Source organism: Xenia sp. Carnegie-2017, unplaced genomic scaffold (genome assembly GCF_021976095.1).
Source record: "Xenia sp. Carnegie-2017 unplaced genomic scaffold, XeniaSp_v1 HiC_scaffold_6, whole genome shotgun sequence".
NCBI lineage: Eukaryota > Metazoa > Cnidaria > Anthozoa > Malacalcyonacea > Xeniidae > Xenia > Xenia sp. Carnegie-2017.
This window is the reverse complement of record NW_025813526.1, coordinates 9451270-9476354: the sequence shown is the minus strand read 5'-3', so window position 1 is coordinate 9476354 and position 25085 is coordinate 9451270. Positions and strand designations below refer to the sequence as shown.

Sequence of the window (25085 nt, the reverse complement as noted above, 5' to 3'; positions counted from 1 at the left end):
TCAAGATAATACAAGAGTTTGAAACAAATGATGGTGTAATAATTCGTCTTTATTCTAAAGACATCATCAGACTAATAGTTTACAATGCAGGCTGCGAAACTTTTACATAATTATTTACAAGCGGAAATTACAGTTATGTAATTAGAGAACTATAACACTAAACAATCACGAGGTATACTTACATTGAAATATAAATAATTTCTTACAAGCTTTGAGACCACTATTAAGTTGTGGCGTATTGCGTTTTATCAAAAGCGCTTCTAAGATGAGAAGTTGATTGGGATCATCTTTATTACAGCGATATAAGATTTTGGTGTTATTTGGAATCAAGGATTAAGGTGCATTCACAAAGATTAAGTGGCACGCGTGCGAGATCGGGGTCGTGGTCAACGTCAGGAAGTGAGAAAAGGTGTGATATGTACTTGGCGTCTGGACAAATGAGTAAATGTTTTGAGATAGCACTAGAATTATTGTAATTAGTGGCATGTAGGGTTAGTCTTGTGTGTAGGTTTCGTTCAGTTTTGCCTAAGTTGCCTTTCGTTCAGTTTCGTACGTATGACCACAATCTGGACATTTAAATTCATATGCAACATTGGCTTTAGGGAATTTTCTCCTTTTTGGGACAGAAAATTGATGCCTTTTTTGTTTCATATATAACTATGGGTTTGATGGGCATTTTTAAGCTATGGCGAATTTTACGAGGAAGATTGAAAAGCAAACGTTCACCTGTTTGCCTAGATATGGTATTCTAATGAAAATTTTACGAAGTTCATTCTCACTATTTTGTTTGGGGGGTTATTTTTAGCTATGATTTTGGTTTTGAGTTTATGATTCAAGAATTTCCGGACTGTAAAAGGGAAACCATTCTATGACATAAATGACTTGAGTGTTTGAATTTGTTTTTTGAGTAATGTTTGTTAAAACAAATCTTAAATGCGCGAAAAAATAGGTTCAAGCAGTTTTGCGGTTGAAAGGTTCGAAACTTGAAAAATGTGTATATTGGCCAGTATTAGTTGTTTTACGGAATATATCAATATCATTATTGGTTATTTTAAAGTCTAGAAAGTGGACATGTGAGTCAGAAAAGTCATCAAAAGTAAATTTAAGATTTTTATCAAAATTATTGAATTTGGCAAGAACATGAGGAATGTCAGAATGTCACATAAGAACAAGAGTATTATCAACATAACGTCGGTAAAACTTAAGGACACCTGAGTTGATCAAATCAGCGACAATGATATTTTCAAAATCAGTGAGAATTATATTAGCTAAGACGGGACCGAGAGAAAACCCCATGGAAACGCCATCAAGTTGTTCATAAAGAATACCGTTGCAAGGAAATATAGTTCTTGTGCATAAATCAATAATAAGTTTTTTCAGTGTTGATTTTCGGAGTGTGGTATTAATAGTATTTTGTTTGTAAATGCGCTCTAGTACATTGTTGGTGGTTTTACGCAAATGCACGTTTGTGAAAAGAAATTCAACATGAAAAGAGACAAACTTATAACCTTAGGAAAATAGATCTTTACGTATAGATTTAATAGCATCAGCAGCATCGAAGGATTCTTGTAATGAAAATTTATTTAGGGTGAGTGGATTCAAAAGGTTTGCAATGAATTTGCTTACGTCGTAGTGTGGTGTGTTTGTTGCGTCAATTATTGGTCGTAACTTAGGTAATGTGTCAAATTGTTTCTGCGTTCAGGTAGTCCATGTGCTCTGGCAAAGAGCGCGTGAGTAACTCGTAAGAAAGTATGTTCAGTTTTATTGATCTCACCCCGTTTTAGACATGTGCATAGATAGTAGAGTGGAGAGTCTACTAGAAGTAAGGTCGCTTAAAATACGCTTAAATTTACAGGGATTATCGAACAGAGAATTAAGAGAGTTGACATTATCAGATGGGTTTAACAAGACAACTTCATTGCCTTTGTCAGCTTTCAGAATGGCGTAATCACTATTGAGTTTCTTGAGTATACGAATACGTTTGCTATCAATATGGCTACTCTTGTATTATCTCGAATATCACGAAAACGAGATGTCCCTTTTCGGAATTTGTTTTGTTTTGTATTACTTGAAATTGTCTTCTTGTCCAGGTTATTAGCCATAATAACAGATTCGAAGACTGGAAAAAGGAAGCTCATTCCAAGAAAAATGGCGCAAAAAAAGAAAAAGTACGTCTAGAAATAATCTTGAAAAGGCTTCCCTTTCAGAAACAAGAAAAAGAGCATCGACAGAGGGCGAAGAATAACACAAGCAAAAGTGTTTTGTGCCACGTTCAATTATGTTGCACATAAAAGGACTTCAAATGAACTACTATTCCAACGTATTAAGAAAGAAAGTAAATGGTTTGAACACTGGAGTATCATTACATGTGTTGGACATTCTGTGGACAATTTCGCGAAGCTCACGCGAGATCTACATGTTATTTTTAGAGCTGTGTTTTAAATTAAAATCTTAAATATGTTACGGGAGGTTTTCTCTTACGAATAAAGCTAATCTTTTCATTTTTTCGATTTGTAGTAAAATTTAATAATTTTTTACGATAGTGCAGACAAGATCTTTATGAAGTTTATGAAGCGTGGTTTATTGAGCGCTTTTGACGGCACTTCGCAATGGCGCCATATTAACATGTACGAAATATCTAAGATAAAAGACACTGCACTGCATGCAAACTTGACAAAACTGGGTTTAAAATCTTATTTTGTCATCAGTGATCAAGAAAATGTACAAAATATGCCGAATACTTTCAAGATTCGGCGATAAAAAGCACACAAGACGGGAAAATATGGCTAAAAGCCGGTTAACGAGGAAGGCTTGGGAAATATATTCTATCGCATGCCATCAAGAACAATGTCAAATGCTTAAAATAACGAATAATTAGAGTGAGTTGAGTGTGGTTTTTCATCCTATATGATTTTTTTTTTAAATATGAAAATTCAATGTCTGCCAAGAATATTTGTCAATTTAAGCAAAATTGGCATTTGACTAATGCTCGTGTATGGTAATTTTCTCAGTGAATATTAAACTTTTGTAAATTTTTCCTCCCAAGACCACCCCTAAAAGTGAATCGTATAATGTGGAAGTTAGAGCTATATCGATACTGCCGTTTCAGAGGGGGTCTCAATACCATTGTGACCAGTATGGTCATTTTTGAAAGATGAAAGATTTACTAAATTTTGTTTCCTCTTTGTTTTCCTTTCTTCAAATTGCCAGCGACAAGTGAGATCAAAAGATGTTAACCCCCCTAAATTTAAATAACACATTCACAATGTACGATACTAAAGAAACAAAAGACTTTATCCATGCGCTTACTGAAGTACTTAGTCAATAAAGACTCGTTTTATTGCACCAGATACCATCAATTTTAATTTGTCGTGTAATTCGTATTTTGTGATATTTTGTGTCTCGCTTGAACATATTCTTTGCAATTTTTTCAGTAATTGGATTTGTGGTATTTTATAACGTATTCCAACTTCCCTTCGATATGCATTTAGTTCGGGCAGAAATGCTAGTCAGTCTTTAAGGGTTGCTCTTCTTGAGTATGTGAATGGCCCATAAAAAATTACCTTAATAAAGCATTGTGTAATAGAACTGCTACTTCCAAAAGAGAGGACTTTAAAATTCTTAAACATACCAAATGATTTAAAATTTCTGTATCTCAAAGACATCTGCTGATTGCTGTTATACTAAGAAATGGAGGGCTTGTAAGACTCTATTAGAATCTGATAATCATTGACTTAAATAGTTGAATATGAATAAAAAAGGCATTGGTATCGCCTTAAATTACTTTGATAAACTCCAGAAAAATTGCAAAACATCAAACTTCAAAATTAAAAAAATACTGAAGTTTTCAAAAAATTTTTTAAAAGGCCAAACATGAAAAGCATATGACCTCTAGCATCTCCGCTTGGTGTTTTATATAGAAGTAATTCAACAACAGCTCTTTTGATCGTTTAAAAGTTTTAGAACTTTCTTATATCAATATTCATGCCAACTTAACACAATATATGAATTGTTCGAGCCTTTCTATGAGAGTATAAAGAAGCATATTTTTTTAGCATCATGTCATTGGCATCAAAGTGGAATTTACTTCGTTTGTGTTTTATCTTCCTGATTTTTGTGGTAGCTTATGGCCCTCTGTATTTAAAGCTAGAATTTACTCGTGATTCAAGAACATCTCTACATGAAGTTTTTTCTCGAGCGTTCCGGGGAGAAGAAAACACAAACTGTTCACTTGATTTCTCCAATCAATGGTTACGGATACACAAATCTCGCACAGACTGGCAGAGTATTTTACAACCATGCAAGGACCAGTTAAAATGGGGCACACACAAATCTGGTTGGGGTGCATTTAATCGAAGCTCTGGAAAAAAAAGTTCAGTTGGTTATATGGACATTCGACCTTCTGGACAGTTTTCACGAATTTTTATAGAAAGTCGAAATGCAAATGGAGTCCTAAAGACAATTGGAGGTGACAATTGGATAGTGCATTTTATTGGACCGTCTAACGTCGCAGCAACAGTTTTTGATCACGAAAATGGCACTTACGAAGCAGTTGCACTTCTTATGGAAGCTGGAACTTATACTGTTGAGGCTTATCTTGAATACAGTCTTTGTGATGGGCTGCGGGAACCACCAAGCAACTGGTTTATATTAGGTAAGCTTTGCAACTATAAAGCTTTTGTTCATAACAAGGGGGCTGTAGTTACCACTTAATTCCTTACCTTTTGCTTAAGATTTTAGCCTTTAATTTTACTTTAACTTTTCATATAAAGCGAGAAATCCTGGAAAATGAACAATGTTTTTTCAATATGCGTTTCCTAATTAAGCTAAAACATGTTTTTCGTTTCCTACCAAATTGTCTGTGGATGATATATATGATGGGGATGAATTATACTTTCATATTATAGGCTGAAACAAGTATTAATCTTTTGTAAAAATTGATTTCAATACAAACTAATTAATTAAGACACACATATATAACAATATAGATGACCCCCCAACAACACTGAAGATTATTTTGAAAAGTAACATCGAAAGAGAAATTAAAAAGAACATCGTTGAAATTGTTACAGGCGGTACGATCAACTGAAACAATCTAGAGAAAGAATACCATCTGCAATAAAACTATGTTTTTATTAAAAAATACAATTTTGCCCTTAGTTCTTAACTTTTAACTTTCAAGTAGTTAGTAATGACTGTGCGAACACCAAAAAAAAACATGCTTAAATAAGGCTACAAGTGTACAGCTGATAATTATTTCCCTACACCAAGCATAAAATAAGATTGCAAAAAGAGCTTTGATGAGTCAATCATTTAGCTAATAAACATGTTGTAAAAAAATTGACAGGTGCATGAAATAAATCTTAATTCTGGAGGCAGATCAACCTCACAAATTAACGTGTCACCAAGTCAAGCCCATGGCACAAGCCGCTATTATATGTAAAGAAATGTTTAAAAATTCAACCTTGAAAAGAGATATCTCAAGAGTTATTTGAATGGGGAAATAGAAAGATCTAAGTCACAAACTCTTTCAACAAAATCAGTGGGCATTCAAGAGCTTTAATTTTCATCGTGAAGTTAAAAAATATATCTTTAAGAGAAGAAAAGTTGTATAGCTTTATGAATAACTTTAATAAGAACATTTCTCATAGGTACTTGCCTTGAAAATCTAACCATTTTAAAGCAATCGTTTTGTAAATGTGTTCTTCATTATTTTCTTCCACTCACAGCTTTACTGGAAAATGAAAAGAATCATGTTATAGTGTATTTATTGTAAGTGTAGGCGAAGGAAATATATACACCCTTAGACAAGAATGTGTAATTTCTGGGCTTATAAGTGTTTCCTCAAAAATCAAATACATATATTTTCTAAATACTTCTGTGGACTATAGAATGAGAGGGAGTTCCATAAACATAGATCACAATCATTTTCAGAAGAAGTAATTGCACCCGTTCTCGTGTTTTGTTGAATTGTTGGTTAGCATGAGTAAAATCCTTCATTATCAATTAAATCTTGGATCATTTATTTAGCTTAAAATACTAATTCAAATGTTTTAAAGAAGAAAATTACAAATACGTAACTTTCATTTTCTTTAAGTTATAAAAATTGTAAAATCTAAGTAATCAGTGCATAATACAATTAGGAAAATTTTGAGACAAAAGGATCAATAGAGTCTTTTCAGGGGGCTGCCATGTTTATAGAAAAGTCGACATAATGAGAATTTACATGTTTCTAAACGTAGACTGTCCAGGTTAGTATAGTCCAGAGAAGGACTCTTTTCATTGTAGTTCACTGACGTTTCGACAACCTTGGTGGTAGTCATCTTCAGAGTCTTATGAGGAGTAAAGTTAAGGTTAGCCGTATTTGTTATCAGTTCCTTACGTCATTGCATTGTGTGTACAGGAAATGTTTGGGTGTCAATTGTTTATTGTCATTGTGAATTAATGTGAAGTGTAATGTTTTTGTTAAAAGTTTGTTTGTATTGTGAATAAGTCGTATGTAAAGTGCCTGTAATTGCTGTGACCTGCTCAGGGGTCGAGGGGGTTGTTCCAATTTGGTATACAAACTTTCTAATGTAAGCCGTTGTCTATAGTCAGTACTGTTAGTAATGCATTTTGCGGAGTCCCAGTCAATGTTGTGCTTTGTGATTCGGTGATGTTCAGCAATGTGATTAGTTTTGTCTTGTTTGTTTGTAGCTCGTTTGTGATCAGTAAGTCTTATGTTTAGGCTCCTGCCAATTTCCCCAATTTAGGAGGCGTTGCAGTCGGAGCAGTTTATTTTGTAAACTGCACATTGTCGTTCATTGGGTTGTTCTTTGTCCTTTATGTTCGTTAGTACTTTTCGTAACGCTGTGATTGGTTCATGTTCGACTCGTATGTTGTATGGTCGTAAGATACGAGAGATAGTCTCAGACGTACCTTTGATTTAAGGTATCGTTGCTGTTGTCATTGAGTTGTTCGTTTCGTTGGGTTCGTTGGCAGTGGCGTGCGGTCATGCAAGCGTAGGCAAGCGCTGCTTGCCTAAGCATTTTACCGAACAAAAATTTTTTGGATCAATCTCTGAGCAAAATCAGTTTAAATTTTTCTGTTCTAAACAATTTCAATGTAATCTTTTGTCTAAATTGTCTTTACAGTTGAAATGCTTGCTATTTATACGCGATTTACTGTCGTGGTTTTCGGTTTCACTTTGCTACACTTGTAAGATGAGTCAAGTGTATTAAATTAAGTGGATTAAATTAATTATTTATTAACCAAGGCAAGCGCGCTTGCCTTCGGAGCTCAATTTGAACATTTGCGCATGCGTTAATCTAGATTTGGAGGCTTCTTATTCGAGGAATATCGAGAAAGGCAAGCGGCGCTTCTAAGGGCGCCGCTTGATAGCGATTGGTCAACAGTCTTGTACGCTCGCAATTTTAAACACATATCAGCGCACGAATAATATTCGTATATTCAACACATTGGACATCCGAATTATTCACGCCGTTAATGTTATCGTTTATTAAAAGATGACTGAGAGCGAAAGGTAATGTTCTGATTTCTAATTCAAAGTAGTAGTAGATTTCTAATTTATGTATGTAGAAGATATTATCTGTAGCATGTTATACTTTAGCGTTATATAAGTCTTGCGTATGAGCTCTGAACGTGATTTAAATGTACTAGAACGCTATTAAATTTTGTGATTATTTTATTCACTAGCAAAGAAGTTATTTACAACAGTCGTGAGTATTCAGGCGCGGATCCAGCTCCTTAGCTGACCGATGCATTGCGAGCGCCTAAGGCGCGAGCCACCGCTAGGGGGGTCTGGGGGCATGCTCCCCCAGAAAATTTTTGAATTTTCACTATCCGAGAGGCATTTTCCAGCGATTGTATTATATTACATATGAATACAAGTATAAGTGCTGCATAAGTAATATGACATCGTGTATATTTTATGATGATTGTTCGTCGTTATCTACACGACTACACTCTGAGTCTGAAATGAGTACACTATTTACATTTAAAACATGCAAGCATAAAGGTAAATTTACTTACTTTAAAGCTCTTAGTTCTCCACTTTGCCAATGAACTGTCAAGTGCTTAGGTATTAACATTTCACTTGACATATCTCTCCCATTTTTACCCTTTGAAAAGGGATTCCAAGGAGAGGATTTTGAAATAAAAGTAGCAGCTCTCGTTTCATAGGTTCGACGCACTCCATTAATATCAAATGACTTCTCTTCTCGAAGCAGAGTACACAGATCGTGTTTGATATTCTCGACAGCCATGACTTCGATCGATGATTGCGAGTTATATCAAGTGATCAAATAACAATGCATTCAACTTTGAAGTTCAAAGTTGAATGCATCGGTGCCATGTGCCCACAATCACAAAATTATGGAAAATGCATCGCTCAGCGGCAAAATCTACCGTGACGTGAGGCCCTAAAACAATGGTTTTGCTGATGTCACAGTAGATTTCACGCGGAAAAGGACTCGGGACCGATGCATCGACCGATGCATCGCAAATCTACTGTGACGTAGCGATGCCTCTTCCATCTACCGTGACGTGCTGGCAGAATACTATTAAACTACTTACTAATTATGTATTCACGACAAAATTTCGCTAAATTTTATCGACTTTTCTTTCGCTATTTGTGTCATGGAATACGACAAAATTATCGGAGAACACAAATGTTATTTCTAGAACAAATTTTAGCTTAAAACTGCTAAATCTATAAGTTAACTAAACAATATATCACTGTCAAATGTGCGTTTTAAATAATTCGAAAATAATATTTGCTATTTATTTCATTAAAATGCAAACTCGCAGATTTTAATATCTAAATATTTTGACCGATGCATTCGCATCGGTTGCATCGGTCTAGATCCGCCCCTATGAGTATTCTATATGTTAGAATTTATTTACAGGCATTTTATATATTTTGATAAACAAGGTGCAGTTATTACACAGCGGATAATGTACTTGAAATTTGAGTAGTTTTACGTAATTATAAAGTTAAGTGCGTAAGTTTAAGTAGCGCGTTTGAGTAAGTGTAGGATTGGCTATTTCCTCTATTGCTAATACATGAATCTAGATGAGTAATGTACGCACGTTATGTACGTCACTACAAGATATCATGTAACTGATGTAAGGTATAAATAAGATTGATGTTCCTATAAAATATATAGCATAGGAATTTTCATCCTTTTATGTTCTACTTCTACAATTCGGTATTTTTACGACACCTGTACAACATGACTGAATGCATTGTGGAATCACTATTATCCCGCTCATTTGGATTGAGACCTTTTTCCGAGAAACGAGAGATCGTCGAAGGTGGCCTTCCAATCCTGAGTTGCAAGGACTACATACAACATCCAAGCGAAGTGGTAAAGTCTTTATTCGAAGTTTTCAGACGTCAAATTACGACAAGTACAAATGGCTGGCTGGCTCCTCAAAATTGAATAAGTTATTTTGCTGGCAGTGTCTTTTGTTCAACTCAACAGACAAGACAGTCTGGTGCAAGAAGGGATACGATGATTTGGCCAACCTGTGTAATGCCGTCAACAGACACGAGAAAACGAAGACACACTTGTCCAGTTGCCTAATGAATGCCAGTTTTGGGCGTACACGCATCGACATGCAGCTAGACGAACAGGCCCGTCAACACATCTCAGCTCACAACTTGATGGTGCACAAGAGTAGAGAAGTACTTCGCCGTTTCATTGATGTTGTTTGCTTTCTTGGCAAACGGGAACTTTCTTTCAGAGGTCGGGTGGAGCTGGAGGAGTCTGCCAACAGGGGCAATTACGTCGAATTGATAAAACTGCTAAGTGCATATGACCCCACACTACAATAGAAATGCACGCGTAGCCATTTACTTAAAACGACTTTATATCACAATACCACATCTAATACTTTTAAACTGTAATTGTGATATATACTCTATAAAAGTTTTTGAATTTTTTAGATTTTTTCAATACTGTTTCAGTCATGACAGATACATTTTTTCGACAAAGTACTCCCAGAAATCGCGGGAAATGCGCTCCAGTAGCCTTCAAAATCCAAAAATTTTCTGGGGGAGCATGCCCCCAGAACCCCTAGATAGCTTCGCGGTATGCCGGGAACCTCACCCCCAGCGCTTGCCTATTAAATTCGGTCACCGCACGCCACTGTTCGTTGGGATTGTATTCGAGTAAGGCAGAATTATATTTGTTTTTGTCAAAAACACGTTTGAGATAGTTTTTTTCCTTGTGTAGAGCGTCTGGTGAATCACATATGATTTTTGCACGTCTTGTTAATTATCTGATTGTGGTGGCTTTGTGTGATGTGGGTTGTAAGAGGATTGGTACTAATTGATTTGCAATAAACTGTTGTTGGTAGTTTTTGACTGTCACGTTTTACCAAACAGTCGAGAAAAGGAAGAAATCCGTTTTCTTTGACCAGCAGATGACTGATACGAGCACGGGTTAACGACTTTCACAGACGAATCAACTATTACATCGAGCAACAAGAACCAAGATTGAACAAACTGAAAGAACTCATACCAACGACAGTAAGTGATACTTTACTTTCTACGATACAAAATATTGCAGAGAAACGAGCACACAAGACAGAGACACAACACTAAATCAGACAACAACAAAAACTTTATTGTTTAAAACGCACTAAAACACGTACCAGACATAAACATGACGATAACTGGGTGAGGCATATTTCTTCCCGCTCATTAGACGAAACTGAAACACGACTACTGTCTTACGGACTAAAACACTCCATAATACCTGAACGAATCCCGACTGAGACGATAGTATGAAGTGTCGAGGGTGTCCTGGCGTATCAAAGAGACTTGTCAGAGACAACCAAAGACCAGATCAGAAGCAAAGTAGCCTCCTGTTTACAATCGTCCTCTATACGTGACAACAACTTGACAAAGGACGAGCAACACGCACTCGAACGACTAAAACATGACAAAACCATCGTCATTTTACCAGCAGACAAAGGACGCGTGACTGTCGTCATAGATAGGAATGATTACTTCCAAAAAATGGACACCCCTTTTAACGACAGTTAAACGTACGAAAAACTCAAACGAGACCAACACCATCACTAGTACGCAAGATTTTCTCTATGACAGCTAGTTTTTCGGTATGAAAATATCTATAATTATATCTGAACGTATTTACTATCGACTTAAATGTTCAGTACCACGATCACTGAGACTTTAGGGACTACCAAAAAATCACAAACAACAAATACCCATTCGATTGGCTGGCACTTACTTGTACAAAAACCTCATTTGAAACACCACGAACGTACTGCCATTACCAACAGAAGACATTATCGAGCTATTTGAGCTCTGCCTCACCTCGACTTACTACCAGCACAATAGTACACACTACAAACAATTACATGGAAAAGCAATGGGCTCAACAGAAATGTTTTACTTGCTGAAATTGTAATGCAATCTATATAGGAACGGGCGCTCACGACTTACGAACATGCATTACCTTTTAGGTTTCGTTACGTAGATGAGACAACCACAGCACTACATGCAGACGAGATTGATTACTTTCACCCTCAAATCAACGAACATAACAGCTACATATATTTAACGAAAGAGAAAAACGGGAAAAAAACGACAAAAATCAATCTCTTCCTTTCTCGACTGTCTGCTAAAACAGGAAAGTCAAAAACTAGAACGACAGGTGGCGCAAACCAACACACACTTACCGACTATTAGTAAAAGCATCTTACAGCATTACATCACACAAAGGCACCACAATCAGAACATTAACAAGGCGTGCACAAAACATATGTGACTCACCCGACGCTCTACAGAACGAAAACAACTATCTCAAATGTGTTTTTGATAAAAAGAACTATATCTCCAACTTCATCAAAAGCAACACTTACAAACACAACGAACCCGACGAAACGAACAACTCAGCGACAACAGCAATGATACCTTGCATCAAATGTACGTCTGAGACTATCTCGCGTATCTTACGACCATACAACATACGTGTCGCACATAAACCAATCACAACGTTACAATATACCAACGAACATAAAAGACAAAAAACAATCCAAAGAACGCCAAGGTGCAGTTTACAAAATAGAAAGATTCACTGAACACAGACGAGCAACAAAGAAACAAGACAAAACTAATCACATTGCCGAACATTACCGACTAACAAAGCACAACGTTGACTGAGACTTGTCAAAATGCGTTACTTACAGCATTGACTATAGAGAACAGTTTTGAATAGAAAGTTGGTGTACCAACTTGGAACAAACCCCCCAGAGCAGATCACAGTAATTACCGGCACCTTAGGAACGACTTATTCACAATACAAACCAACGATGAGCAAAGAACATTACACTTCACACTAATTCACAATGACAATATACAATTGACACCCAAACATTTCCTGTACATACAATACAATGACGTAAGAGCCAGGTAATAAATACCGCTAACCTGACGTTTACTCCTTATTTTTCTCTGAAGATGACTATCGCGAAGGTTGTCGAAACGTCAGTCAACAACAACAAAAACAGTCCTTTTTAGGACTATACTAACCTGGACGATCTACACTAGGTGCCAAAAAAATGAGTCCAATTCCAATATTGGTAAAATTGTGGGAAAAAATGTGTCTTTTGAAATATATAGTTACAGTAGCCACTTGAAAAGCGCAGTAAGACCTGAAATTGTCTCCCACAATTGTTTGCAAGATATTTCAAAATATTTGAACGCATGGGCAGTACATTGGGAAATGGCTAAAGATTTAAGTGAAGGAGTTAGAGGACAAATTGTTGCTCTCACTAACGAAGGTTAATCACAACGTAATGTTGCTGCAAAGCTGGGAATGTCCAAAGGAGCTGTGCAGCGAACCGTGGAAAGATTTAAAAAGATGCAATGTTATTTCACTTTACCAAAACCTGGGAGACTACGTATAACACCATAAAAAGAAGATCAGTTCATAAAGTTTTTTGCGAAACAGACGACCAACTGCTAGCAACATTCAATCGTCAATTACCGCCACCCGAGAGAAAGCAATCAGCAAAACAACACTAAGAAGGAGATTGGCTGCAAGTAGTCTGAACGGAAGAGTTGCAGCTTCCAGACCGTTGCTTCGCCCATTCTAGACGATTGAAAAAAAGTACTTTTTACTGATGAATCAAAGTTAGAAATACATGGAAATAATCGCCGTGTTTATGTGAGACGAGGCTGTGGTGAAAGATTGTCAAGTCAATGCCTTAAGTCCACCTTGAAGCATGGGGGTGGAAACATTCAAGTCTGGGGCTGTTTCAGATTTAATGGTGTTGGGAGTCTTTAAAGAATAAAAGGCAATCTTGAGAAAAAGCAATACCATTCTATTGTCCAAAGGCATGCTGTACCATCTGGCAAAAGGTTATGCGGGAGAGGATTTACCTTACTTCAGGATAACGATCCGAAACACAGCTCCAACTTGTGCCCAAATTATTTAAGGAACAAAGAAAATCAAGGTGAATTCGAGCTCATGGCATTTCCACCACAATCGCCCGATGTAACTCCAATTGAACACTTATGGGATGAGTTGAAAAGAGAAAAAGTGAAACATGACGTAACAAGCCAGGACAGGCTATGGGATGTAATCTCTACATGTTGGCGTAATATTGAACCATCTACACTTCAAAATCTTGTTAAATCTATGCCAAAAAGAGTTGAAGCCATTTTGAAAGCTAAGGAGGACATACCATGTACTTACATTGCTTTTTCGAGAATTTAAAACCTAACATTGTTGTGACAGAATGGTGATATGCTTCAAAACTAAAAATATGCATTCGATTTTCAGTGGACTCATTTTTTTGGCACCTTGTGTACAACATACAAAAATGTAACGGTACTCCCGGGTTTAAAGCATTTACTTTATAATGTGAAGTATTGTAGTAACTGAAAACTTGGCCAATTCATTGTCTAATGAAAGCAATCCATCCATATATGAATAAATAACAACACGTGAGACAACCAAAAATTTAAAAAATACACAGTTTATAACAATAAGAACTTGTGGCAGACATTTTCAACTTTTACAAATTGCATAAAAAACCGACAATTATAAATAACTTCCTCTATCATTATAATAAAGGCTCGAAGCAACAATTCAAAAGTTCGATAACTCAAAAAAAATCTGGAGAAACCCTAATTTTCTACATATATTAATATATATTATACGTATATATATATATACAAAGTGTATAACAATGCGCCCTCACGGCTATCACCATAGTAAAATGGTGACTCCTGCACTTGGGACAAAGGACTTACGGTATATATATATATATATATATACGGGTTATATGTGCAGTGGTGTTCAGAAAAATCACAAAACAGGTTATATACGGGTTATATATATATATATATAACCCGTATATATATATATATATATACATATATAACCCGTATATAGTTAAAGTTAATCTGAGAAAACAAACGTAACTACAACATTAAATGGGACTTCATCAAACAACTTCCACCTCCGAACAAAAACCAAAGAACCTGCCGTCTTTGCCTTGAAGAAAGGCTACTTATCCTTAAAGGACGTAAAAAGAACATTTTAAATAAACGTTCCGATATGTTTAGTGCATGCCGTCATGTAACTTAACACCTTTTAGTCGATGTATATAGTCAGCAAATAAAATATTATCTGTCAGTTGCCTGAAGATCGCCCTACGGCGTGAAACTCTGAGTAGCGACAGCAAACAATTGTCCATTTTATTTTAGTTCATTTTATCTTACGCTCTTCTAATATATAGAATATTGAGCGCTCTTTTATCCAGGAATATTATCCATAATAATACATATATATATATATATATATATATATATATATATATGTGTAGTGGTGTTGAGAAAACACCAACACCACAAGGATATGCAATGTTGCTTTGCAAACTGCACAAGCAAAACTGGTTGGTAGTAGGTCGGGACGAGTAAGGGTTTTGTTGGATTCTGGGAGTCAGAGATCATTTGTTACTGAAAGTCTTGGTGGTTTCTCAACACCACTACACATATTCACGCTCTGCTCTTGGGCATCGAGCACTGTTTTATACGGAAAATCATAAATTATAAACTTCCTATATATATATATATATAGGAAGTTTTGTTTATTTGAATCTCCGTAAGTACAGTGCTCGATACTCAAGAGCAGAGCGTAAATATTGATGAGAAGAAGAAAATACACAAAAACTACAATTTCATCAAAAACTACAATTTCATCCCGACAAGCCTGTTTCGTGATTTCTCACTCTTCAGGGGATAATATTAAATGAATACAAAGCATGTGCTAGATATATATACAAGAGGAAGTTAGGTTAAAAATTGAGATAGAATTACATAATATATTGAGTGTACGATTACAAATTACATAAAAGTGCTTTGTGTCTATGGCGACAAGAGGAGATAAGTTCGTTACGTTTGTTGAGTGATGATAGTTGTGGTTGTCACAAAAGCACTTTTATGTAATTTGTAATCGTACACTCAATATATTATGTAATTCTATCTCAATTTTTAACCTAACTTCCTCTTGTATATATAATCTAGCACATGCTTTGTATTCATTTAATATTATCCCCTGAAGAGTGAGAAATAACGAAACGGGCTTGTCGGGATGAAATTGTAGTTTTTGTGTATTTTCTTCTTCTCATCAATATATATATATATATATATATATATATATATATATATATATATATATATGATAATGATAAGGATTCTCTGGATTTGTTTTAAATTTTTTTTTATTAAGCTTTCGAGCCTTCGTCAGAATGTGACAATATATTATTTACAAAGATTTTGTAGGCGTTTGGAGCGTCTGATTGGTGGGTTAGTATTTGAGTTGATATTACTGGATAGTATAAGATGCGTTGTCATGGTTTCGGGTATATCGATTACGTTAATGAAATTCGAGTGTTTTATTTTAGTCGTTGTGTTATTAGTTTGTTGTTTTGGTTTTGTCTTTAGTTGTGAATAGATGATGGGGATGTCAATATGTCTGTTAATTGTGTTGTTGTCTTTGCTGTACCATGCCTCTTTGAATTCTCGTGCGTGTTTTGTCTGTGCGCGTCCAAGAAGTTGTGTTTTTGTCCAGTCAAATGTGTGGTTGGTATCGTAGGTATGTTCTGCTGGTAGTGATTTTGGGTCGCGTCGTTTGATGGCATTCTTGTGTTCAGTGAGTCTTGTTTCAATTTTCTTGGATGTTTGTCCTATGTACTGTTTGGGGCAATCTTTACATGGTATCATGTAGACCGCGTTGGTTGTGTCGAATGTCGTTGTTCGGTCTTTATGTTTAGTGAAGTATGATTTGAGTTTGTGTGTTGGTTTATGTGCGATGTTTATTTTGAATGGTCGGAGTAGTCTTGATGTCCTTTCTGATGTTCCGTTTATATATGGTAATGTCACTATTTTTACTGGTTCGTCTGTATCTTCGTTAGGTTTTTCAGTTTGTGGTTTGTTGTGTATTTTGTTTAATACTTTGTTGATAAAGTTTCGTGGGTAATTGTTGTTTATGAATGTAGAGTATAAGTAGTTGCGTTCATTCTTCTTGGCTTCTTCTGTATTGCAGTGTGTTTTAATCCTGTTAAAGAGAGTTCGTATGCAACTAATTTTGTGTTGTGTTGAGTGATTGCTATTAAAGTTGAGTATTTGGTCTGTGTGTGTATTTATGCGGAATACTTGTGTGTTTAATGTGCCGTCGTGTGATCTGGTAAGTTGAATATCTAGGAAGGTAAGTTGTTTGTTCTGTTCTTTGTCCATGGTGAAGGTTATGTTCTGTGTGGTGTTGTTTATTGTGTGTAGAATGTGTTCTGTTTTGTCTTTTTTGACGATAGCAAAGATGTCAATTAGTCGTAGCGGATCTCTTCCTGGATCTCCCACGTATGAACTATCAAAATATCTTTCTAATATTCTGCACCCACTAGTCAAATCATCACATCATACTATCAAAAATGCCACAACTTTCCTCACCAATATTAAAAATGTAAAACTAAAACCAGACGAACTCATGATATCTTACGATGTAGTGTCACTTTTTACATCCATACCACTAAACATAGCCAAACAAGTCACGAACGAGCTACTTACTAGCAACAACTCATGGAAAATCACAACCGAACTAGACCAAGACGATATCATCGACCTGCTCGAGCTCTGCCTCTCCATTGAATTCTCCTTCCAAAATTCATATTACCGACAAATCTCAGGAACACCAATTGGTTCTCCTTTATTCACCTTCCTTGCAGAAGCTGTTATGCAACACCAAGAAAAAGCAGTCAGTCACCAACAACGCACACATCAGACTATGGAGAAGATTTGTTGACGACATCTTTGCTATCGTCAAAAAAGACAAAACAGAACACATTCTACACACAATAAACAACACCACACAGAACATAACCTTCACCATGGACAAAGAACAGAACAAACAACTTACCTTCCTAGATATTCAACTTACCAGTTCACATGACGGCACATTAAACACACAAGTGTTCCGCAAAAATACACGCACAGACCAAATACTCAACTTTAATAGCAATCACCCAACACAACACAAAATTAGTTGCATACGAACTCTCTTTAACAGGATTAAAACACACTGCAATACAGAAGAAGCCAAGAAGAATGAACGCAACCACTTATACTCTACATTCATAAACAACAATTACCCACGAAACTTTATCAACAAAGTATTAAACAAAATACACAACAAACCACAAACGGAAAAACCTAACGAAGATACAGACGAACCAGTAAAAATAGTGACATTACCATATATAAACGGAACATCAGAAATGACATTAAGACTACTCCGACCATTCAAAATAAACGTCGCACATAAACCAACACACAAACTCAAATCATACTTCACTAAACATAAAGACCGAACAACGACATTCGACACAACCAACGCGGTCTACATGATACCATGTAAAGATTGCCCCAAACAGTACATAGGACAAACATCCAAGAAAATTGAAACAAGACTCACTGAACACAAGAATGCCATCAAACGACGCGACCCAAAATCACTACCAGCAGAACATACCTACGATACCAACCACACATTTGACTGGACAAAAACACAACTTCTTGGACGCGCACAGACAAAACACGCACGAGAATTCAAAGGGGCATGGCACAGCAAAGACAACAGCACAATTAACAGACATATTGACATCCCCATCATCTATTCACAACTAAAGACAAAACCAAAACAACAAACTAATACCACAACGACTAAAATAAAACACTCGAATTTCATTAACGTAATCGATATACCCGAAACCATGACAACGCATCTTATACTATCCAATAATATCAACTCAAATACTAACCCACCAATCAGACGCTCCAAACGCCTACAAAATCTTTGTAAATAATATATTGTCACATTCGGACGAAGGCTCGAAGCACCGAGTTGAAAGCTTAATAAAAATTTAAAACAAATCCAGAGAATCCTTATCATTATTCGAAAACAATTTGAAAACGACATGATGAAGATGATGCAATCAGTAAAATTTTAAAAAGTACTCAACGCATTTCTCACTGAAATAAAAGACAACATCACAGCCATCAAACACGAAAAAAGCTACTTATCGCACTCGACAAAACCAATCTACAATAGACAAGCAAAATCAATATCACGAAATCATACAAGAATCGGCATAATACAAGCCATCCGGACAAAATATCTGCTATCAGCAATTAAAATAAGCCACGTTACGACTAATCCCAGCCCAGTGCGAAATCAACATTGGAAAAATTAAAAAAAAAAATACTTGACAGAATAAACAACAATATCATAAAAGCACTTCGCTGAACCAATGGAAAAACTCGTCATCTGCCATCAAGTGGTTCAACTCCATCAAACACAAACAAAATCACAATTTCATATCTTTCGACATTGTAGACTTCTACCCGTCTATCAACCAAGACCTCTTAAACAAAGCACTTGAATTCGCCTCAACCTACGACAACATTACAAACCAAGAGAAACATTATCATACATGCCAGAACTCATACCTCATTCACAACCAACAACCATGGCAAAATACAACTCCACATTCGACGTGACAATGGGCAGCTTCGACGGCGCCGAAACATGCGAACTCGTAGGAAGCTATCTACTCTCACAACTGCAACACATCATTACTAACATAGGACTCTATCGCGACGACGGACTAGCCATTACTAAAGCAACACCTAAAGAAACAGAAAAAATTAAAAAGATATGCCGCGTATTTAACAACAACGGATTGCGTATCACTATCGAAGCTAACAAAAGTCATTAACTTCCTCGACATTACGTTCGATCTAAAGAATTCTTCCATCGACCTTACAGCCCAACACCTCTTTGCAATACATCCACCACGAAAGCAACCATCCTCCAAGCATTACAAAGAACATACCCGATACCATTAACAAACGCCTTTCATCCTTATCATCCAACAGAGCATCATTCGACCAAGCAATCCCTCCATACCAAAAAGCACTTGACGAAAATGGATATTATTACCAGCTGAAATATGACCCAAACGCTACTACGAAACGGAAAAACAGACTTAGAAATAACATACTCTGATACAACCCACCATACAGCAAGAACGTCAGCACAAACATCGGCTACAAATTCATTTCACTAATTGAAGCACTTATAGACCACAAACTCAGAACTATTTAACCAACACAATTAAATTAAGTTACAGCTGCATGAACAATATGCAGCATATCATTAATAACCATAACAAACGCATATTGAGAGAACCTGACAATACTAATGACACCATCAATGACAAAATACACAAACAAAACATGCACACTGCCGTCAAAACAAAACTGCCCACTTAACGGAAACTGCCTACAATCATCTGTCATCTACCAAGCAACTGTTAAACGTTTGAACAATAACACAACTGAGACCTACATCGGACTTACAGAAAACGATTTAAGACTCGACACAGAAACCATACTGCCTCTTTTCGCCACAAAACTAAGAAACTCCACCGAACTCAGCAAACACATATGGACACTAAAGACAACAACATCGCTCACAATATCTCATGGAACATCATTACTCACAGCAAACCGTACAACAGCGCCAACAAAGATGCAACCTATGCCTGAAGAAAACTCTTCATCACCTACCAACCACAACTATCATCACTCAACAAACGTAACGAACTTATCTCCTCTTGTCGCCATAGACACAAAGCACTTTTATGTAATTTGTAATCGTACACTCAATATATTATGTAATTCTATCTCAATTTTTAACCTAACTTCCTCTTGTATATATATCTAGCACATGCTTTGTATTCATTTAATATTATCCCTGAAGAGTGAGAAATCACGAAACAGGCTTGTCAGGATAAATTGTAGTTTTTTATGTATTTTCTTTTTCTCATCATATATATATATATATATATATATATATATATATATATATATATATATATTATTAAGAAGAAGAAAATACACAAAAACTAATTTCATCCCAACAGCCTGTTTCATGATGCTCACTCTTCAAGAGATTAATGAATAAAATACTTAAATCTTAAATATATATACAAGATGATGACGGAAGCTAGTGTATTAATCAAGGTGTATGGTTTCAAGTTAGATGACGGAAGTTAGAGTATTAATTACGGTGTATGGTTACAAATTACATAGGAGTGTTTTGGATCTATGGCGACAAGAGGAAAAAGTTCGTTGCGTTTATTGAGGATGATTTGATGGTTGGTACAGGATTTTTCTTTGAGGAAAAGGTTGCATCTTTACTGGTGCTGTTGTATAGTTTGCTGTGTGTATGATGTTCCATGAGATGTCGTGGTTGATATTGCCGTCTTTAAGGGTCCAAATGTGCTTACTGAGCTCGGTCGAGTTTCGTAGTTTTTGTGGCGGAGGAGTGTGATTTCTATGTCTAGTCTTAAATTCGTTTTCTGTAAGTCAATGTACGTCTCAGTTGTGTTATTGTCTTTGCGTTTTACAGTAGCTTGTAAACAACGGATGACTGCAGGCAATTTCCGTTAAGTGGGCAGTTTTGTTTTGTCGGCAGTTGCATGTTTTTGTAAGTGTCTTTTGTTCGCGGTGTTGTCATTAGTTTTGTCGATGTTCTCAGTATATGTTTGTTATGGTTGTTGATTATTTGTTCGATATTGTTCATGCAGCTGTAGCTGAGTTTGATGGTGTTACGGTTGAATATTTTCCTGAGTTTATGGTCTATGGGAAGTGTTTGTCGATTGATGAAATGAATTTGTGGCGATGTTCGTGTAGACGTTTTTGCTGAATGGAGGGTTGTACCAAAGTATATTTTGTCGAAGTCTGTTTTCCGTTTGGTAGTAGCGTCTGAGTCGAATTTGTGTATCGGTATCCGTTTTCGTCGAGTGCTTTTGGTATGGTGCAGTTATTTCAGGTCAAATGATGCTTTGTCGGATGATAGTGAAGATAGACGTTTGTTGACGGCGTCGGGTATGTTCGTTATGGTTGGTGGATGGTTGCTTTATGAACGTATTGCAGAGAATTGGGTTTGTATAAGGGCGATATGAAAATTGTTAAGATTGAAGGTGATGTCAAGGAAGTTGATGATTTTTGTTTGCTTCAATATATGCGTAGTCCATTGTTGTTGAATATCCGGCATATTTCCTTTTTAATGTTCTCTGTTTCTCGTGGTGTGGTGTTTGAAATGGCAAGTCCATCGTCTCGATAAAGTCCTATGTCTGTTGTGATGTTTTGTAGTTGAAAGGAGGCAGCTTCGAGTTCGCATCAGCTCCATCCGTCAAGCTACCCATTGTGACGTCGAATGTAGAGTTATATTTTTTTTGCCAGGGTTGTTTGTTGTGTAGAAGCTACTCTGTCAGATATACCAAGTCGTGATGTGATGTTTTTGTCTTCGGTGTGGATGGCTTTTATTGTGTCGGCGTTCGATTTCTTGTATGATTTTGTGATGTTTTGTTCAAGAAGGTCGTAGTATGCTGGCTTGTCTAGTTTGTAGAAATTTGTTGTTTTGTCGGCAGCGATTAGAAGCTTCGTTTCGTGTTTCATGGTAGTGATCCAGTGGTTCAAATCTATCAAACACAAAAAAAACGTCACCTTCATATCCTTCGACATCGTAGACTTTTATCCATGCATTAATGAAGACCTACTAAACAAAGCACTGGATTCTCCAGCCTACGACAACATCACAAACGCCGAAAAAATCATTATACACGCTAAGAATTCATTCCTTATACACAACAAACAACCCTGGCAAAAAAAATATAACTCTACATTCGACGTCACAATGGGTAGCTTTGACGGAGCTGATACATGCGAACTCGTAGGAAGCTGCCTCCTTTCTCAACTACAAAACATCACAACAGACATAGGACTTTATCGAGACGATGGACTTGCCATTTCAAACACCACACCACGAGAAACTGAGAACATTAAAAAGGAAATATGCCGGATATTCAACAACAATGGACTACGCATAAATATTGAAGCAAACAAAAAAATCATCAACTTCCTTGACATCACCTTCAATCTTAACAATTTTTCATATCGCCCTTACACAAAACCCAACTCTTCTCTGCAATACGTCCACAGCGAAAGCAACCATCCACCAACCATAACGAAGAACATGCCCGGCGCCGTCAACAAACGTCTATCTTCACTATCATCCGACAAAGCATCATTTGACCAAATAACTGCACCATACCAAAAAGCACTCGACGAAAACGGATACCGATACACACTAAAATTCGACTCAGATGCTACTACCAAACGGAAAAACAGACTTCGACAAAATATACTTTGGTACAACCCTCCATTCAGCAAAAACGTCTACACGAACATCGGCCACAAATTCATTTCATCAATCGACAAACACTTCCCCATAGACCATAAACTCAGGAAAATATTCAACCGTAACACCATCAAACTCAGCTACAGCTGCATGAACAATATCGAACAAATAATCAACAACCATAACAAACATATACTGAGAACATCAGACAAAACTAACGACAACACCGCGAACAAAAGACACTTACAAAACATGCAACTGCCGAAAACAAAACTGCCCACTTAACGGAAATTGCCTGCAGTCATCCGTTGTTTACCAAGCTACTGTAAAACGCAAAGACAATAACACAACTAGACGTACATTGGACTTACAGAAAACGAATTTAAGACTAGACATAGAAATCCACTGCCTCTTTCCGCCACAAAAACTACGAAACTCGACCGAGCTCAGTAAGCACATTTGGACCCTTAAAGACCAATATCAACCGACATCTCATGGAACATCATTACACACAGCAAACCATACAACAGCACCAGTAAAGATGCAACCTTTGCCTCAAAGAAAATTCTTCATCCTGTACCAACCATCCAATCATCCCTCAATAAACGCAACGAACTTATTTCCTCTTGTCGCCATAGATCCAAAACACTCCTATGTAATTTGTAACCATACACCGTAATTAATACTGTAACTTCCGTCATCTAACTTGAAACCATACACCTTGATTAATACACTAGCTTCCGTCATCATCTTGTATATATATTTAAGCATTTAAGTATTTTATTCATTAAATCCCCTGAAGAGTGAGCAATCACGAAACAGGCTTGTCAGGATGAAATTGTAGTTTTGTGTATTTTCTTCTTCTTATAATATTTACGCTCTGCTCTCGGGCATCGAGCACTGTTTTATACGGAAATTCAAAATTATAAACTTCCTATATATATATATATATATATATATATATATATATATATATATATATATATATATTATGGATAAAGGATAAAAGCGCTCAATATTCTATATATTAGAAGAGCGTAAGATAAAATGAACTAAAATAAAATGGACAATTGTTTGCTGTCGCTACTGGAGTTTCACGCCGTAGGGCAGACAGCGTTGCTTGAAGATCGCCTATGGCGTGAAACTCCGTAGCGACAGCAAACAATTGTCCATTTTATTTTAGTTCATTTATCTTACGCTCTTCTAATACATAGAATATTGAGCGCTCTTTATCCAGGAATATTATCCATAATATATATATATATATATATATATATATATATATATATATATATATATATATATATATATATATAAAATGAACTAAAATAAAATAAAATGGACAATTGTTTGCTGTCGCTACTCAGAGTTTCACGCCGTAGGGCGATCTTCAGGCAGTTGATTCACCACAGTGCTCAAACCAATAAAGGTGAGCTTTGCATATTTATGTATATATACATGTTTAAAGACTGGTAATCCAGGCATATTTAATGTATAAATAAAGGATTGTTTAAAATGTTTTTTATTGAGCTTTCAACTCGTTGTTTCGAGCCTTCATCGGAATGATAAAATATTATTTACACTTCCTTTTAGCTTGTAGACGCTTAGATAGTCTAATTAGATTAGCAGGTGGATTGATGTGATTGGATGGAGTGAAATGCGTTGTCATGGGTTTTGGTGTATTGTGAATATGATCGGTTTAATATTATTAGAGTGTTATGTTGTAGTTTTGGTGCTGTTTGTAGTTTTTTCGTCCTTTTTCTTTAGTCGTGAGTATATGTTAGGTATGTCGATATGTCTGTTTATTGTGTCGTTGTCCCCACTGTTCCAAGCTTCTTTAAATTCGCGTGCGTGTTGAATCCGTGCGCGTCCGAGTATTTTAGTTTCTATCCAGTCGAATTTGTGGTTTTTTCCGTGGGTATGTTCTGCCGGTAGTGAGTTCGGATCTCGTCGTTTTATGGCGTTTTTGTGTTCTTTGAGTCTTGTTTCGATTTTCTTTGATGTTTGTCCTATTTATTGCTATGAGCTGTCTTCACATCGTATCATATAGATTGTGTAAGGTGCATCATAAATTAATGTTTTGTCTTTATGTTTGGTGAAACACAATTTTAGTTTTTGTGTAGGTTTGTGGGCGACGTTAATATTAAATGATCGAAGAAGTCTGGCAGTCATTTCTGATGTTCCGTTTATAAATGGTAATGTGACGAGTTTTACTGTTTCGTCCGGTTTCTTGTTGCTTTTATCGGTTTCTATTTTGTTTTGTGTTTTGTTTATTGTTTT

The 25085-nt window shown here is 36.2% G+C and overlaps 1 protein-coding gene and 3 long non-coding RNA genes across 4 annotated transcripts in view; 3 read left to right on the top strand and 1 right to left on the bottom strand.

Moving 5' to 3' along the window:
• The window catches only part of LOC124458515, a 65911-nt gene that overhangs the window by 10291 nt on the left and 30535 nt on the right, over positions 1–25085 (top strand). Inside the window, exon 2 of the mRNA XM_047008507.1 lies at positions 4056–4654. Coding sequence (XP_046864463.1) covers positions 4060–4654 — 595 coding nt within the window. The 5' untranslated portion in view covers positions 4056–4059. The remainder of the gene's footprint in view (positions 1–4055; positions 4655–25085) is intronic.
• On the top strand, positions 279–2508 carry LOC124458516. The gene is made up of 2 exons (XR_006953242.1): positions 279–409; positions 2091–2508. It is a non-coding gene; the product is annotated as an uncharacterized LOC124458516 (long non-coding RNA).
• Positions 8950–11595, top strand: LOC124458518. The gene is made up of 2 exons (XR_006953244.1): positions 8950–10534; positions 11497–11595. It is a non-coding gene; the product is annotated as an uncharacterized LOC124458518 (long non-coding RNA).
• LOC124458517 lies at positions 19075–19466 on the bottom strand. The gene is made up of 2 exons (XR_006953243.1): positions 19432–19466; positions 19075–19225 (listed from the first exon to the last, which is right to left on the bottom strand). It is a non-coding gene; the product is annotated as an uncharacterized LOC124458517 (long non-coding RNA).